Source organism: Panicum virgatum, chromosome 2N (assembly GCF_016808335.1).
Source record: "Panicum virgatum strain AP13 chromosome 2N, P.virgatum_v5, whole genome shotgun sequence".
NCBI lineage: Eukaryota > Viridiplantae > Streptophyta > Magnoliopsida > Poales > Poaceae > Panicum > Panicum virgatum.
In genome coordinates this window covers 1947799-1965108 of record NC_053146.1, presented here as the reverse complement: position 1 = coordinate 1965108, position 17310 = coordinate 1947799, and the positions used below count along the sequence as shown (strand labels likewise).

At 44.8% G+C, this 17310-nt stretch overlaps 2 protein-coding genes across 3 annotated transcripts; one reads left to right on the top strand and one right to left on the bottom strand.

Moving 5' to 3' along the window:
- Positions 1-8834: 8834 nt before the first annotated feature.
- On the top strand, positions 8835-9956 carry LOC120659094. The gene has a single exon (XM_039937155.1). It carries the CDS (start codon positions 8835-8837, stop codon positions 9954-9956), a length of 1122 nt encoding a protein of 373 aa, XP_039793089.1.
- Positions 9957-13033: 3077 nt separating this feature from the next.
- On the bottom strand, positions 13034-16556 carry LOC120659285. 2 transcript variants are annotated; one of them, XM_039937363.1, is made up of 7 exons: positions 16400-16556; positions 16197-16276; positions 15874-16086; positions 15510-15780; positions 15362-15419; positions 13816-15093; positions 13034-13466 (listed from the first exon to the last, which is right to left on the bottom strand). In XM_039937363.1, exons 6-7 carry the CDS (start codon positions 14936-14938, stop codon positions 13420-13422), a joined length of 1170 nt encoding a protein of 389 aa, XP_039793297.1. In that variant the 5' UTR covers positions 14939-15093; positions 15362-15419; positions 15510-15780; positions 15874-16086; positions 16197-16276; positions 16400-16556; the 3' UTR covers positions 13034-13419. The 2 variants fall into 2 exon arrangements, with proteins under 2 accessions (XP_039793297.1, XP_039793298.1); XM_039937364.1 differs by lacking the exon at positions 16400-16556 and having other exon boundaries at positions 16197-16297.
- Positions 16557-17310: the final 754 nt, after the last annotated feature.

The following is a 17310-nucleotide window of genomic DNA, read 5'->3' as shown; positions in this document are numbered from 1 at the left end:
TCAAGAAGTTTTGATAACCATTGACGGGAGGGTATTCTGCCGATGTCAGAAGCCAAATGTGCATCACTTACCATGCTCCCATGTCATCGCGGCTTGTTCTGTATCTGGGTTAGATGCTGCGTCCTATGTTTCTCAATATTTCACAAAAGAAGCCGCAACACAGACTTGGTGTCATGAGATATACGACATCGGTATTCTAGGCCCATTCACTCAAAAAAATCCCCATCCAATGCTCATCCCTGATGCAGCTACGAAGCGGGGCATAGGCCGACGGCAGACACGTCGGATCCGGAACGGAATGGACGAGTCCGAGGCTGGAAAGAAGAAAAAATGTTGCAACTTGTGTGGAGCGGACGGTCACACTTACAAGAAGTGCCCACAGCTTTCAGTACCCACTGCTGCTGCCGAGGCTGGACCTTCCGGAATCCGATGGATGGATCGGCTCCACCTACAAGAATTCGCCGCATCTAGTTGTGCACGTAACAGCTTGCAATGTATTTGTGTGTACGAAACTAAGTATATTATGTATTTGTCTCGAATTTGGTTGTAACGAATGAAACCTTCAATGTAATATGTTATGTGGTTTAATGAAGGACAAGTTAGGTGCGGTAGGAGTTAGCGGCCGAGATCCTGCCGATGATGATGATGACTACACGCTCGAATAGCTCAAAATAGGAACCATAGTGTATCTAGCTGCGAGTACGAGATCACAAGTTCCACTGCTCAGCACGGCGATCACGGGTTTCCCAAATGTCGCATTCTTTGCCCAAACATACGTGACAAAAGACGACAACCCAATAGCAGTGCCCTTCCACCATTTCAAAAAGATGTGACAACACGGCAACCACACCAGCTCACCTTCAAAGCAGTCTCTCTGGTGAGGACGACGGACCTGTCATTCTACAGCGAAGGTCTGTGGCGTGTAGTGGGGAAGGCGGCATCTAGGCGCGATCGACCGAGCGGCAGCAATGCAGTGCTGTGAGTCAGCATGCACAGAGATGCATCGAGTAGTCATTTCGAGAATCGAATCTAGCCTTTTCAGTGTTAGGTCATCTAGCCTCTTCACTGTGTTGTCATGTAGGCTTTTTAGGTGTATTTACACTCCACACTCCGGGTATCAGACCATTGTGCGCCTATAAATACTCCGAAGTTTGTGAACTCCCAGAAGCACTCAAACACCAAAGCTCATTGTATACCCAATGTCTGGAGGTGGGTCTAGCGGAAAGAATTACTACGGTTTTGGGAAAGGAAAAGGGGGAAGAAAGGGAGACCCCATAATATGGGAGGGGCCTCTTGGACCTGATTCCTTTCCGGAACCAGTGTTTGAGTTTCCGCCACAGCAAAAGAGTGAATTTACCAATGAAACTCCTCTTCGACAATACGATAACCGTAGAGAACTGTGGCCAAAATGCAGACATGGTGAGGACTGCTTATTGCAGATGTGCACCGACGGGATGGATGGCGGTCGGCGTTTCTTTAAATGTCCACACGCATGGGTAATACTCGGTTGTTTCATTTCTTTTTCTTCAATGAGACACCTTACATGAAATTTGTTTTGCAGTCTTCCGATGCTCCAGAAAACTGTGGTTTTACTAGGTGGGTCGATCCTGCACCAATTGATTCTGTTCAGGAGTTAATCGAGTACCTCCAGATAAAGATCTTTGATCTGGAATGCAAGGTGAACCATTATGAGGAAGTGATCGAGGGTAACAAAGACGACGAAGTTGATGATACCAGCAATGCTGCCGGCTCACAGGAGGAACCATGCACTATTCCTTACTGCAACTGCCCTTGTCACAAGAAGAAGGGCCATGCGTCTCCGGCACCACCGCCTGCACTACCTGCAATGGGTGGATACTGCAGAGAAGGCTCAACGCAGTTTGCTACGTGGGGGTACGGCTACTAGGACTACCCTAGTGCTAGTGACATGCTGCATCGTTGTGTTTGTTCTGTTTTTTTTTAAATTACCTAAGGCATGTTAGGTTAATCCGGAATCTATTTACCGTAGTTTGCAACGGGTTCTGCCATGCCACTGCATGTGTGATGTGTGTTTCATTATCGTTGTATTATGATGTTTGTATCTGATGTTTGTATCTCTGATGTTTATTTGTAATGAGATAGCTGTGGACCGCTTATTTATACACTTCAACGTTCGCCTCTTATCACTCTCGTATTTTCCATTACATACAATAGATGGTATGTTTATACTTCGATGCTCCATTACAACTAAGTACGATTCAAACTCGACATTATGTACATGTCCAGTGAATGCAAAGTTAGGTACGAGACATACATACAAGCATAATACAACATTAACAATACTAAATGCGAATACATCTTAAACCGATGAACATCATATGTTATAGATCATGACATGAAATCATCTAGGTCGTCATCTCAGTTGACAGATGGTGGTGCTGCAGGTGGTGTAGTATGGCTCGACGAATCTTTTGCCTTTCCCTTTCTCTCTTTTCTGGATTTACGTTCATGTACACGGGGAGGAACATCATGTGTTGAAGGCCATGATTTGGGGGGCATGAAGTCATCCATGTCGTCATCCCAGTTAACACAAGTTTGTGCTGCAGGTGGTGCAACATGACTTGATGAACCTCTTGTTTTTCCCTTTGTCTCTTTTCTGATTCTAGGTTCATGTAAAGGGGGAGGAACATCATGTGTTGGAGGCCATGGTTTCGGAGGCATGAAGTCATCCATGTCGTCATCCCAGTTAACACAAGTTGGTGGTTGAGGTGCTGCATCATGACTCGACGAACCTCCGGACATCTGTTCTTGCGCAGGCCAAGTACTATCACCCGAAGATCTTATCCACCTCCTTCGTCTAGTTTGCGGCATAAGTCCACCAAAGATACATACCAATTTACGGAAATTTGGTATCGATTTGTTAATCAACTCCGTGTCCTCGGGGTAATCCTAGCATATAATTACACAATAATTTTACTATTTCGTAAATATGGATTACAAATAACGGACGTGATTAGAACTAAATAAGAGTTACCTTAATGTGCATCTCATACACTTCTGGCCGCATCCATATCTTACAATTAGTTTGTAAGAATCCAATAACATAAGGATGATTCGCTAGTTCACATACCATCATGTATATCTTCCGACGTTCTAGCAGGTGTTTCTTTAAATCTTGCATTGTAATACCTCGAAACAATGTCAAATCTTTAAACTCAACTAATATGGACAACACCATCTCTATCGTACCATCCGCTAATGGATTCAACTTCTTACTGATTACAAGATGTGTCATGATGTCAAGAAATATACTAGATTTTTCTTCGGTCCATGAAAATCCAACAGAATTGGAGGCAACCATTGCCTTATGCTGCAATAATAATAAGGTACTGTCATTCTAAGTTTACTATTCTATATTTCACTATCCAAAAACTAAATCTATTCTAATTCATAATTATTTTAGAATAAAGTCTATAATAGTTGAGAAATATTGGTTACCTGCGGTTCGGATCCAAAATCCTGCAGGGCTTCGCCGGTTTTTTTACCTCCCTCACCCCTCCTCTCTCCCTCTCCCCTCTCTGGATCTCGTGGGTAGAAAATGAGGGCGCAGAGGGAAGGGGCGGAGTTTTATATTTGAGGGAGCCTGCCGCCCCCCTGCCGGGCGGCAGGCCCCCTGCCGCCAACTGGTGGGGCGGCAGGGGGGCGGCAGGCTCCCTCCAAGGACCTCTGCGCAAAATAAATTTATTTTTATTTATATATAGGTCCCTACCGCCTCCCTGCCGGGCGGTAGGGATATAGAACTGTAAAACCTAAAACCAAAAATATATTTCTGTAATTTTTTTTTGAAAAATATAAAAATAAAAAAAACGCCGTACGTCACGGCGAGTGCGTCCGGCCCAGCCGGCTTCGCGGCTCCTCGCATATGGCTGGCAGGCCCGTACCTAAGTTTCGGAGGCTACTGTGCGAAATATAAAACGGGCTCTTTATATATATAGAAAATATAATAATTAGAATATATTGAGATGACTTCCTATGTAGTGGTATCATGTAAAAGGAGTAAAAAACAAGTGTTTCTTATCTACATCAATTTAGAATTTTTTTTGCACATACAAACTTTAGAATATCAAGAGAGCCCAAAAGTCATGTTTAGGAAAACAGCCCATCCGTATTACTGTCTGCCCGAGGAGTTTGATCTCGTGTACTTATTTGATATTCTTTAAAAACAAATCTATCAAGAGAACCCTTGTGAGTCTGAGCATACTGATCAAGTCTTGTTTTCCTCTTGCGCTTTTTCTTACCGTATATTTTCTACTTCTATAAGACATGACAAATTGATAGACATCCCTATGTCATGAATTATAAACAGAATACAACTAAATTAGAAACAGCCTAAACGGCTAAACCCTCCTATCGGATGATTTTATCAGTAGAAAAAAATGACGACACAATCATGAAGCAGTTATAGGCCCTAAACTATAATCATATTGACGTTTACTGCTAGGTGCTAGCCAGAGCCAAGCCAATCATGGAGCAACCCACCCACACACCCACGTCCCTGCACTATTGTACTCTAGCGTCCGGCGTCCGGCTCTACCTTCTTCTCCCTGCCAGGCGTGGAGGTGCCCAAGCCTGCTTGGCTGCTCCCGAGTCCTTAGGATATTGCGGCAGCCGGCGTGTCGGCACGGCAAGTCGGCGTGCTCCGAGGTAGGCGGCATAAGAGCATGTACAATGATGCAGGTAGCTTCTGTCTACAAATATATTGAACAGCGCACAGAGATAGTAAATGGATAATTTGTACAATAATAGATTGTCTATTCAGCCGTCTATAAACTATTTAATGAATATATGTATTCATGATCTAGTCTAAATAAGATCTTTGTATGAACTTTTGTTGTTTCTTTGAAACAATTAAGATCAATCAAAACAAGATGATTATGAAAAAAAATTATAGAAAACAAAATAAATAAAAGATGTACCAAATTTTGTACTGCACACACGAGTCCCATAGCTTGCCAAATTCACTCAGACACTGAGGCCCTTACACTGACACCCTTGGCCCACCTCAGCCTTCCATCCTGACCACAAGCACCGTCCCAATGTGATCCCCAATTCCCCCGCACCACGCCCAAGCAGGGAGATAACGCCGCTCCTCGGCCGCCCGTTGGCGCCTCCGCTAGCAGCGGAGCTGGAGGAGATCCTCGTCCGCTTCCTGCCTGGCGACCCCACGAGCCTCCTCCGCGCCGCGCTCGTCTGCAAGCCGTCGTGCCGCATGGTCTCTGGCGAGCTTTTCTGCCGCTGGTTTTGCATCGTCTCCGGTGAGGCCATCACAGGCGCGGGCGCGGCACCCCAACTCCTGGTCCAGCCACGGCTCCACGGCAAGACATAGCGGGCGCGTGCGAAGGTACATGCCTCAAGAACTTGCAGGGATCCATCGATGTCGTCTTCTCGCAACTGCTGCTACAGCAGACATTTCGAGCCGTTGATTTTGTCGAGCAACAGGCCGAGGCCGTTGCCTCGCTAGAGGACGGCAGGGGTGTCGCTTGCTGGTTTTACCCAATAAAAATCGCAATTAACCAATAATAGACGGCATAGGTGGCCTAAGTTCAACGTATCGACTGCTCAGGCAGCGTCGGTTGGACTTCGATTTAACTCGAGAGAAACTCAAGCGCACGGCCGGACGCTAGAGTACAATAGTTTTTAACCATTTGGGTCTGTAGTAGGCCTAATATTTGGGGACCCCAAAAAATTGGAGGCCCAGTGCGGTCAGCTCACTTGTACAGGGCCATATGCAGATATACAGGCCTGATGTATCTAAAAAAATATACAGGCCTGATGGCCGGCCGGTCCGCCATAGAGATGGCAGCGGATCGGGTTCGGTGCGGGTATCTGCGGGTTTCGGTTTTTCGGGTTTTGGGTTTGGTGTTGGTTTTTCGCCCACGGTTTTCAGGTTCGGGTTTGGTTTCGGGTTCGGTTTCGGGTTTTGGTTTCCACCCGTGGATATCCGAAATAAATTATTTGGAATTAAAACTCATGTTTTATAATATGTTAATGATAATTTGTTTACTTAGACTATTAAATTTATTGAAAGTTGAGTCATGAAAATATTTATTATTTGTTGCCTCTTGTGTATACATGTGAATATATGTATATTTATCTGCGGGTTTCGGGTATCCATTCGGGTTTCGGGTATCCGCGGGTTTGGTTTTGGTGATGGATTTCCATCCGAATCGGTTTCGAGTTCGGGTTTCGGTTTTGGGTGCACGGAGACTCTACCCGATCCGAACCCGACCCGTTACCATTCTTAGTCCGCCGGTCGCCGCTCCTCCTCACCCACTACCGGCCAGCTGGCTCCGCCTGTTCTCCACCGGCGGTCAGCTATGCGCGCCTCGGCTCCTCCCCCATTGCCGGCCCTGCGCTGCGTGTGCGGCACGCCACTGCCGCGCACGGTCGGCCTGGCGCGTGGCGTACAGAGGACGGAAACGAATCCAACACTCAATATTGTTTTTTACAAAAAAAACTAATAGGGGTATAGAAGCAAGGGCGGACCCACCTCAATTCAAGGGTATTCAGTTGAATACCCATTATTTTGAGCAAAAAATTTTGTATATATACATGTATATGCTATGTATACACTGTAAAATGATAAATAACAGCAAAATACAACGATTCAGTGTATTGTGGCCCAAACTCGTCTCCCTCTCCGCCTCAACCAGCCAGCCCAACGGCCAAATGACCCAGGCAGCCCAATAGCAGGCCCAATCCCCCTATCGCCTACCCCAAACTCCCAAATGGGCAGAGCAGCCCACCATGCACGCTCCTCCTGCTCCCTGCCTGCCTCACACGCACGCTCGCTCTCCTGCTCGTGCTCCCTCACACCCGCGCGCTAACCCTAGATCGGCCGTCGGCGCCGGCACTCCGGCAGGCGGCGGGCGCCGGGCGGCGGCAGCAAGGCGCAAAGCGGCGCGGCAGGGGGGGCGGCGCGTGGCTGGCGGCCGGCTGCGGCGACCGGCGCACGGAGCGGCGGCACCGCGGCAGCCAGGGCGCGGCGCGGCGGCTGCCAGCGCGCGGCAGATAACCGGGCGGCCAGGGCGCGGCGCGGCGGCTGACAAGCGCCAGCGTGCGGCAGACAGCCGGTCACCGCAGCGGGCATCGTCCTCAAACCGAGCCAGTGAAGTGAACCAAGGTGAGGATTGACGAATTTATCCATATTTCGTGAAAATGTGTCATTGCAATTTGTGATTACTTATAATTTTGTGAAAAATTAGCTCCAATGCAGGGACGGCCAGAGACAGTGAACCAAGGCGATTTGAAATTTATGTATAATTTGTGATTACTTATAGTTATGGATTTGGGAAAAAAGTAGCAGTAATGTATACATGTAGTCATAATTTTCTAAATCTTTAATCCTTCTAATTTGTAGTTTTAAACTATGAAAAGGAAGAGGGATGGTAGTGCCGCCATTGATTTGAAATCTTTCTTGCAAAGAGCTGCGGCAAAGAAAAAACCTCTTGAGTCAGAGGTTGTTGCTCCACCTACTAATGAAAATCAAAGGCAGATAGTGGTATTTCAAGGGTAGAGTAGCAGTGGGACAAACACCATACCTCTTGAAGCAGAGAGAGATGAGCAGCAGCAGCAGCCACCAGCTAATCCCTCAATAATTGAAGATGATGAATCCATGCCTATAGATGAATCTAACTCCGGCGATGAAGATGATAGTAATTATAATATAGAGCATGATCCGGGATTGAGGCCTCCTATCTCAAGCTATCCCTTCAATGACAAAGATTCAGTTAGAAGGTCATACATTGCATTGGGACCTTGTCAACCAAGAATGAAGAGAGAATTATTTCCCTAACATGAATGTGGAGGTATGCGCCGATTCCAACCTAAATGGTTTGATGAATTCAAGTGGCTAGAGTATAGTATGCATACAGGTGCTCCATATTGCTTTGTTTGCTACTTGTTCAAGGATAGTAGCAAATATCCTGGTGGAGATGCTTTTGTTAATGAAGGTTTTCGAAATTGGAATATGAAGTGCAGAATTCGTAGGCATGTTGGTGCTATCAATAGTGCTCACAATGAAGATGAGGAGAAATATAATTTGTTCATGAAACCTAGGACTTCAATTCGTGAGTCTATAGGCTCAAACAGTGCAGATTTCAAGGCTAAGTATCTAGCTCGTTTGACATGGTCACTAAAGTGCGTAAGGTATCTTTTGCGTCAAGGGTTAGCTTTTCGTGGTCATAATGAGGGAAAGGATTCAAACAATCAAGGGAATTTCAGGGAACTTTTGGCTTGGCTGGCAAGGAATTTTGAAGAAGTTAATATGGTGGTTCTTGAAAATGCTCCACACAATTGCCAGATGATTGACCACAAGATTCAGAAACAACTTATTGCTACTTATGCTCATGAAACAACCAAATTTATTATAGAGGAACTTGGTGATGAATGATTTGCCATTCTTGCTGATGAGTCTTGTGATGCCTACCAACAGGAACAATTGGCCCTTTGCTTGCGTTATGTCAATAAAAATGGAGAACCTGTTGAGAGGTTTCTTAGTCTTGTGCATGTTGAAGATACTACATCATTGACTCTTAAACAAACAATTCAGTCCTTACTTATCAAATATCAGTTGCCTTTATCCAAGATACGTGGTCAAGGGTATGATGGAGCTAGTAATATGAAAGGTCATGTCAATGGTTTGAAGAAATTAATTATGGAAGAGTCCCCTTCTGCATATTATGTTCATTGCTTCGCCCATTAAACTTCAGCTAACCCTTGTAGCTGTAGCTAAAGAGAATATTGATTGTCTATGGTTTTTTGGGCAACTTGCATATTTGTTGAATGTTCTAGACATGTCTTGCAAGAAAATCCGCATGCTTCGCATAGCTCAAGCTGAATACATGATTGAAGCACTGAAATTGGGTGAAATTGAAACTGGCCAAGGATTGAATCAAGAGATGGGCTTAGCAAGACCAGGTGATACACGATGGGGATCTCATTATAGAACTGTTATGCATGTGATTCATTTGTATCCTTCAATCAAGAAAGTGCTTTTTAGACTTGGGAAAGAAGGTAAAGGGGCTGAGGCATTAGGAGCTCAAACTATGCTCAGAGTATTTACCTCATTTGAGTCTGTTTTTCTGCTCCACATGATGAATGAAATATTTGGATACACAAATGACTTATGCAATGCTTTGCAAAAGAGGGAGCAAGATATTGTAAATGCAATGGATCTTCTTGAGCTCACAAAGGTGGAATTGGATGTTTTGAGAAGAGATGCTGGATGGGAAGAATTTCTTAAGAATGTCACTTCTTTCTGTGAGAAGCACAAAGTTAAAGTTGTTGATATGGATGGAAAGTATATTCCTATTCAAAGATCAGCTAAGTTCTACAGAGGTGCCACAAATTACCACAGGTTTCATGCTGATATGTTTTTGGGTGTCATTGATAGGCAACTTCAGGAGCTGAATAACAGGTTTGATGAGGTAAACACAGAGCTACTTAGATGTATGGCAGCATTCAATCCAGCTAATTCTTTTTCTGCCTTTGATAATGAGAAGTTGGTTAATCTTGCTGGGTTCTATCCTCATTACTTTGATTTTCAAGAGAGGAACCAACTTCGTTTTCAACTACGCAACTATATTAATGATGTGAGGAATGATGAGAACTTTAAAAATTTGAGAAGTCTAGCAGACTTGTCTATGATGCTAGTTAAAAGAGATATGGTTTCTCGGTATGACATTGTGTACAAACTTCTCAAATTGGTTCTAGTTCTTCCTGTTGCAACTGCTGGTGTTGAGAGAATTTTTTCTGCAATGAACACTATCAAAAACAAGTTAAGAAGCAAGATGGGACAGGATTTTTTGAATAATTGTTTGGCCACATTCATTGAAAGGGACTTCTTCTTGCAAGCGAAGGATGAGGACATCATCAATTATTTTCAAGCTATGAAGGACAGAAAAGTTATCTTGTAATTTGTAAGCATCCTTATCAATGTCATTTATTGTTTTAGTACCTCTATTTTCTATATGTTGAACAATTTCAGAATTCAGATTATGAACAATTTATGTTGTTAGTAGTAAATCATGTGCTACTAATATGTATGCTGGGCTGTTAAATTTTTTTCCATTTCTAACAATTTTGAATACCAAGGTCCCAAATCCTGGGCCCGTCCCTGTATAGAAGGGGATACATGCATCAAAATCCGCAAATTCAACCACTGAAATCCTGATATATATCCAAGACCACCACCTAGATTTTATCCTAAATCTAGATTTTCAGAATCCAGCAAAATCTAGCTTTCTCAAAATCTAAAATCTTATCTAAACGGGCCCCCTAGTAATGACTCTTGACACATGTTTTGTGTAAACATTTTTTATAGTTAACGTGATGTGTTTTAGCAATCTGAGTTTTGTGTAACTTTTTTCCATAGTTAACATGTTAATTGTGTATTTGTAAGCGTTACACCTGTACTATGTTCCGAAAAAAAAAGTTCCGACCATGAATTTTGCTTTCCAAGGGTCGATGCCATTGGGAATTTTTTAATTTTAATACAAATTTTTAATGTAATTATAGAATAATACTTCAGATCACAAAAATTTCAAAAATATATCATTATCCTCTACCCAGTGGACGAAATTTAAATTTCGTCTACCCACTGGACGATCTAGTCATTTCGTCTGTTCAGTAGACGATATCTAATTTTCGTAATAGACGAAATCTAATTTTCGTCTACCGGATAGACGGACTCTATAATTGCATGACGAAATTTATATATTTCTGGATGAAATATAATCAATATTTCGTCCCATGACGGGACGAAATTTAGCCGACAAAATTGCATGCCGGGCAGTGGAGCGCCTGTGTGGGCGGGCATGATGAGCCGTATGATTCGCTTGGTTTTGCCTTGCACGTAATGATTTCCCTGCTGGTCTACTAGGCACTTGAGCTCGCTGCATGCCTTCTGTGGTGCTCTCCCAGCGCTGCTGCCTATTCCGTTATCTGAACACGTGCACAACTACTCATCGCAACGATGACTCATAGGCTGTCTGTTCCTTTATCTGAACACGTGCACAGATACTCATCTCTTAAGCGCTGCTGCCTGTTCCTTTATCTGAACACGTGCACAGCTACTCAGAGCTTGTTTAGTTTGTGAAAATTTTGGATTTGGCTACTGTAGCACTTTTATTTTTATTTGGTATTTAGTGTTCAATCATGAACTAATTAGGTTCAAAAATTCATCTCATCATTTACAACTAAACTGTGCAATTAATTATTTTTTTAAACTACATTTAATGCTCCATGCATGTGTCTAAAAATTCGATGTAACAGAAAATCTTGAAAATTTTTGGGAACTAACATGGCCTCATCTCTCCTCCAACGAGGTGGCTTAGAGCCAGCAGGTGGACTATTTACATACAAGGCAAAAACAAGCGAATCATACGGCCCATCATGCCCGCCCACACATGCGCTCCACTGTCCCGTATGCAATTTCGTCCAGTCATGGACGAAATCTGTATTTCGTCCAGAAATATATAGATTTCGTCATACAAATATATATTTCGTCTATCTGGTAGACAAAAATTAGATTTCGTTTACCGAACAGACGAAATTAGTAGATTTCGTCCAGTGGGTAGACGAAATTTAAATTTCGTCCACTGGGTAGACGATAGGGATATATTTTTAAAATTTCTGTGATCTGATGTATTATTTTGTAATTATGTTAAAATTTTGTATTAAAATTAAAAAAAATCGATGCCTTTGTGCACAACAGTGTGTAAAATTTTTCTATTTATCCAAACATGATCTGAAGCCGCGAATGCTAAGAGCAACTCCAACAATAGTTTAGGTAAATCTATTTGACTAGATAAATTTGGATTAGGGACGGTAAAAACTCTATGCAACAGACTCTTCCTCTTCCTACCCCCGCTATCTCGCTCGGCATCTACACGCCTCCGTCAACTTTTTTAATTTGCGAGCGGCCTCCCCTCGCCATCTCCTCCTCCCCTCGCGCACCTATTCCCGTGCCCTCCCGCCCCCTCACGTCGGCAACGCTGGCGCTGTTCTCGCCGGCGGCAGAGGGGCAGACCTTCAAGTTGCGCTCCTTGGCGGAATTAGGGTGCTCGCTGGACTCCTCTTCACCCCCTGCTCAACAGGTGCGCACCCACGAACCTCCTAGCCTTATAGCCCACAACTCCTCAGCCAGGGTAGGCGCGTCGCCGTCGAGATGCGCAGGGGGTAGCGGCGGCGCGGTGTAGTGGTAGCGCCGGTGGAGCTTCCCGACACTGCAGACCACCCTCTCTGATCGTATTAGGGTTTTATGGTGAGGAACAGTGGCGGCGGTGAACCTTGTTAATCGTGCCTCAAAATCCCCACCTCCTTCTTATAGGTTGCGCGACGGAGGCCCGCCAACCTCATCTTGGACTGGGCGTTCCCGACCAGAATGCGAGAAAAGGGTCTGTCCAGTCGTTGGACTGGACCAGATGGAGATCAACACCAACAGGAGCTACCTGATGCAACTGACAAAAATGTGACGTTTTGACCTACTTCATTAGGTGACCTATGACATACGCTGTACTCTAGCTCTGGAACATAGTGTCGAATATTCTGCAGCATAACTTAAACAAACCGCAAGCATCAGTTCTGCAATATGCTAATAGGAAGAAGAAATCTCACTTTAATCGAATCAACAGATTACTGATGGAATCAGCAGAAAGCGGAAACGTATTACTGAAACCAAACCATAAAGACTAGTATTTTTCAATTCCAAGATGATGCTCGCAGAAAGCTGAAAACCTGAAACTTATGCTCCTTTCTCACAAGCCAAACTTGTTTTGACGCTCAGAAAGCTGAAAACCTGAAACTTATGCTCCTTGCTCACAAGCCAAACTTGAACATAAACCTGCAGGCTATTTCTTTCAGAATTGAAAAAACCAGTTCCAATTTCGGTGCCAAACAGAACTGAACATGTAGCTCAACCAAGTAGAAATATATTAAAAAAAGAAACAGTTCTTAAATCATAATCATGATGATAAACGAACCAGATCAGACATGATGAACTGATATTTTGGAACCTTGTCCAAATTGAACAGCAGTAATTCAGTTTTCAAGCAAAGCATTGCATATTTAGTTCCTAGTGGTTGCACCACACACGGACCGAAAAAAGACTCATGACTGCAATAAACTGAATCATAGTTTTTGATTCATACAAACAAAAAAAATTGATTTGAAGAATGCTAGTCGACCAAGATAACTGATACTATTCTTCACTGAAACTTTCTCAATAAGTATCAAAGTACTGGAAACTGGAAAGCCTCAGCTCTGCAGGATGGTAGATTTGTTCAAATGCTCAGTAGGAAATAAAACACTGGACAGCATCAGCACTGCACAGTGATGGATTTGCCTGGTTATGTCCTCAAATGACTCACGGAAGATCACTCAGTCTCCATTAGCCACAGATGCTGGAAGTACTCCACTAGCACATGCTGAAAATAAACCGAGCATAAATCTTATTATCATGTTAAAGATCAGCAATCAAACTTGCAGTAGCATGAAGAGCAACGTACTAAGTAATTATAAAAAAAACTCCTAGGTATATTCAAACTCAATTTCTGGATCACAAATACACTGTTTGCTATGCTCCTTATTGTGTCTTGGAATAAATCCTGACAAAATACAATGTCACTTGTACCCGGCCTGTGTACTAAACTTAATTTCTATTATTATGCATGCATTCTTGCTTGAACGGCAAAGTTGTTAATTATGAACTGGTAATGAAATACTAGCATATCAAATCAGAATTAACCAAACACGGAGAAGCATGAGAAATCGTACTTGGAATGTAGAAACTAGTGTAGAGACAGCAACAGTAGGGCTTCTCCGTCTTGCACACCTTCCTTGTCAGTAATGACTCGAGCTCAATGGTGTAAACTGCATCATCTGTTGTCATAACAATGCAGTTGATTGCATCCACAAAACCAGTCAAATATGGTGAGAGGTTGAACACTGGGAACAGCGTCTCCAGATCGATGACCCTGCGCTTTTCCCATCGGCCGAATCCATCAGGGCCTGTCTCCATCAGCCACAGATGGAGGCTGTTGGCTTTCACGAAGGCGAATCCCAGCCTGCCGTTCTCCTCCGGCATGACAACGACGCCGTCGTAGCAGGTCTCCACGTCCGGCGGGTCGACCACGCCGAGGTTTTCCCCGACCAGGTCGTACCGCAGGATCTCATTGCCGAAGTCGCCGATGAAGTAGAGAGCGTCCCCCACGAGCGCGGCGGGCACATTGTCGACGGTGATGCAGGTGGTGTTGGAGTGATCCGGCGGGAGGTAAATGTACTCGATCAGGGCGAAGGTGAGAGCGCTCCACGCACCGGTCTCCGACGAGTAGTGGCAAGCATGCACTACCCCGTCGATGCCGGCGCCCACTAAGGCCACGAGGAAGGCATCCCCGTGGCAGGCGAGGTGGTCGCAGCGGGCGCCCGCGGCGCAGAGCACCGCGCCATTGCAGACGAGAGAGAAGATGTCGGGCACCGGCGGGAGGCGGCGCAGGTCGCCAGTGATAGGGTCCCAGACGAAGAGGCCCCCGGATGGATTCTCGAGGAGCACGCGGCCGTGGCGGCAGTCAAGCACGTTGCAGTCGCTGTGGTCGGCGGCGGGCGGGCGGAACGACGTGGTGGGGACCAAGACCGCGTCCCCCCAGAAGATGCCAAGCACGGGAGGCGTCCGGTGGAACGCGCGGTAGCGGGCAGGGAAGGTGGGGTCGGCGAGGGCGCGGCGCCAGGTCTTGCAGACGGCGGAGGCGCGGACGAGGCTCGCGGGGTCGTTGGGCGGGAGGCGGAGTAGGATCTCGCCGACGGTGTCTTCCACAAGCTGCGCTGGGGAGCGGGGGATGCGCCTGGGCCTGGGCCTGGGACTGCGCCTCCGCCGGCGCCGGTGCGCAGTGGTGGGTGGCATCGCCGTGCACGCAAGGTGCTCGACAGCGAGGGGCGGGCGGGTGGACGCGACGGCTTGCACGCGAGGTGCTCGACAGCGAGGTTTATGCTTTTTTTTTTTTTTATCGCAGCGAGGTGCTCTTCAGCAGGAAGCCTAGTGGAGAGGGAGCTGAAATCCTGCACAAGAAGGAACTGATTTCAACATCTGAATCCTGGGGAAATGGCAAGAGAGGAGCATAAGTCGAAATTCTGACAAGAAAAAAGTTAACTTTTTTATCTTAAAAACAACCAAGCAACTCAAATCACTTGACCAATTAAGTTCAGTTGGACTATATTGATGAGCCTCTAAGGTGAGAGTCTGCCAATGTATCACTGATCGAGGATACCATGCTCAGATCCACATGAATATATCGAATTAAGAGAGGGATTTGTGTTTTTTTTTTACCACAATAGAAGCAGCAGGATGCTAGGGGAGGAGATGGAGGAACGGCGAATCTCCAATCCTAAACAAGGAAGATTTGATTTTAACCATCAATATCTCAAGAAAATGACAAGAAAGAAGCATAAATAAGAATCCATAATAAAAAACTTACCTTTTTTACCTTCAAAAACAACCAAGCAACTCGGATCTAGTAGGAACTGCACGGTTGAGATGAGAAGCAATGGATTCCATAACTTTTCAGACCTTCTAAGACAATTCGAGTGAAATCAACGAAAAGAGAGAAATTGCTTGCGTGCGTGCTCGAGGTGGATCCAACAGCCCGATGACCAAGCGGGTGGCCCGGTGGGTGCCACTTCGTTGGGTACTTGGATTGGACCAGCTTCACGATGCTGAGGAACTGCCCAAGCCTATGAGGTGAGAGTCTACCATGCGGGACCGGTCGATGATGTCATGCTCAGATCCACATGAATAAATCGGAGTAGGAAATAACTAGGAGATAATTTGTGTTTTTTTACCACAATAGGAGCAGCAGTGAACCAGGGGGAAGAGATGGAGGAGAGGCAGATCTCCAATCCTAAACAATTAACCAGTACGATCTTGAGAAACTGACAAGAAGGAAGCATAAATTGAAATTCATCACAAAGAAAACTTGCCTTTTTTATCTTCTAGTGACCAAGCAATCACTGTACCACAACCCCATGATAGTGAATCCAGATCCAATTTGGGGGCTACACACAGTCGAGATAAGAAATGATGGCTTCCATAAATTTTTCAGTGTTCTAGGGTTAAACAATGGGGAAATCGAGGGAAAACAAAGGGGGAGAGAGAAATTATTTACCTGCACGCACGGATATCTTGAGAAATTTCCACTCATAGAAATCACTTGCCTACGCGCACAGATTCCTCGACAAATCTCCACTGCAAAATAGAAAAAACAGGACAGATGAGAGGTTATGGCCTTTACAAATTCATCAAGATAATTAAGGAGAAAGAAGAGAGGAGACGAAATGAATCAGAGAGGAAAGAAGAGGAGAGATTCACCTGGTCGAGGCAAAGAGTGGTGAGTGAGCCACTAGGAGCGGCGGCGACATGGATATATAGGTAGATTTTTTGCATCTTAGGAGCCAGACTGGAGAAGACCTTTTGCACCCATCGGCCCAAGTCCAAACGCTACTCGAGGCAACCAACCAAATCAAGGTTCGGTTACGCGGGGGGGTCGGCGGGGAAAGGGGGGGGGGGTTGGGTTGAATTGAATGAACCATTTTGGCTCCGAGTCATTTTTTAGACAATATTTGGTGCAACCACTACCAACTAAATATATCCCTGACTAAATTCACCGTGAACAAGGATTTGAGAACTCTCTTTAATGTTTGTGTTTATGCTTGGTTGAACTGTTGTTTATTCATGTTTCATAAAACCACACCTACTTTTCCCTCTTCCTGTAAAAAAAACTACGCATTGTACGTGCTTCAATTTTAATTTGACTTTCCTAGAATATAAGCCCTTGGGACAATCTACGAACTGGGTTGAAGAAGTTATGTTTTAGATTTTTTAGCAAACCTTAGATCTCTTAGGGATCTGAGCTATAGTTTGCCAACTCTAGAGGTCAATATAAGCCATTTTGCAGAGGTCCCTATGGCTTCCACTAGAACACAAGTGGGATTGTCCTCAAGAGTACAAATAATGACATTTAGGGGGGTTTCCATGAATAACAACCTATTTATGGGCTCACAGACAGATCCGCTCGCATCCTGTCAATATATGTTGGCGAATCTCCAATCCAACCATCAAATCAACTTGGCAGCAGCTCCAAAACCACTAGGATCTAGGATGCATAATGGGTGTTCTAAGGATATATTGCCGGATGAGATGCAGAAACACGTGGTTTAGCACGATATTTTTACCAAAACAGGGGGTTCAATTATCACTCTCATGATAAACCTTAAGGAACA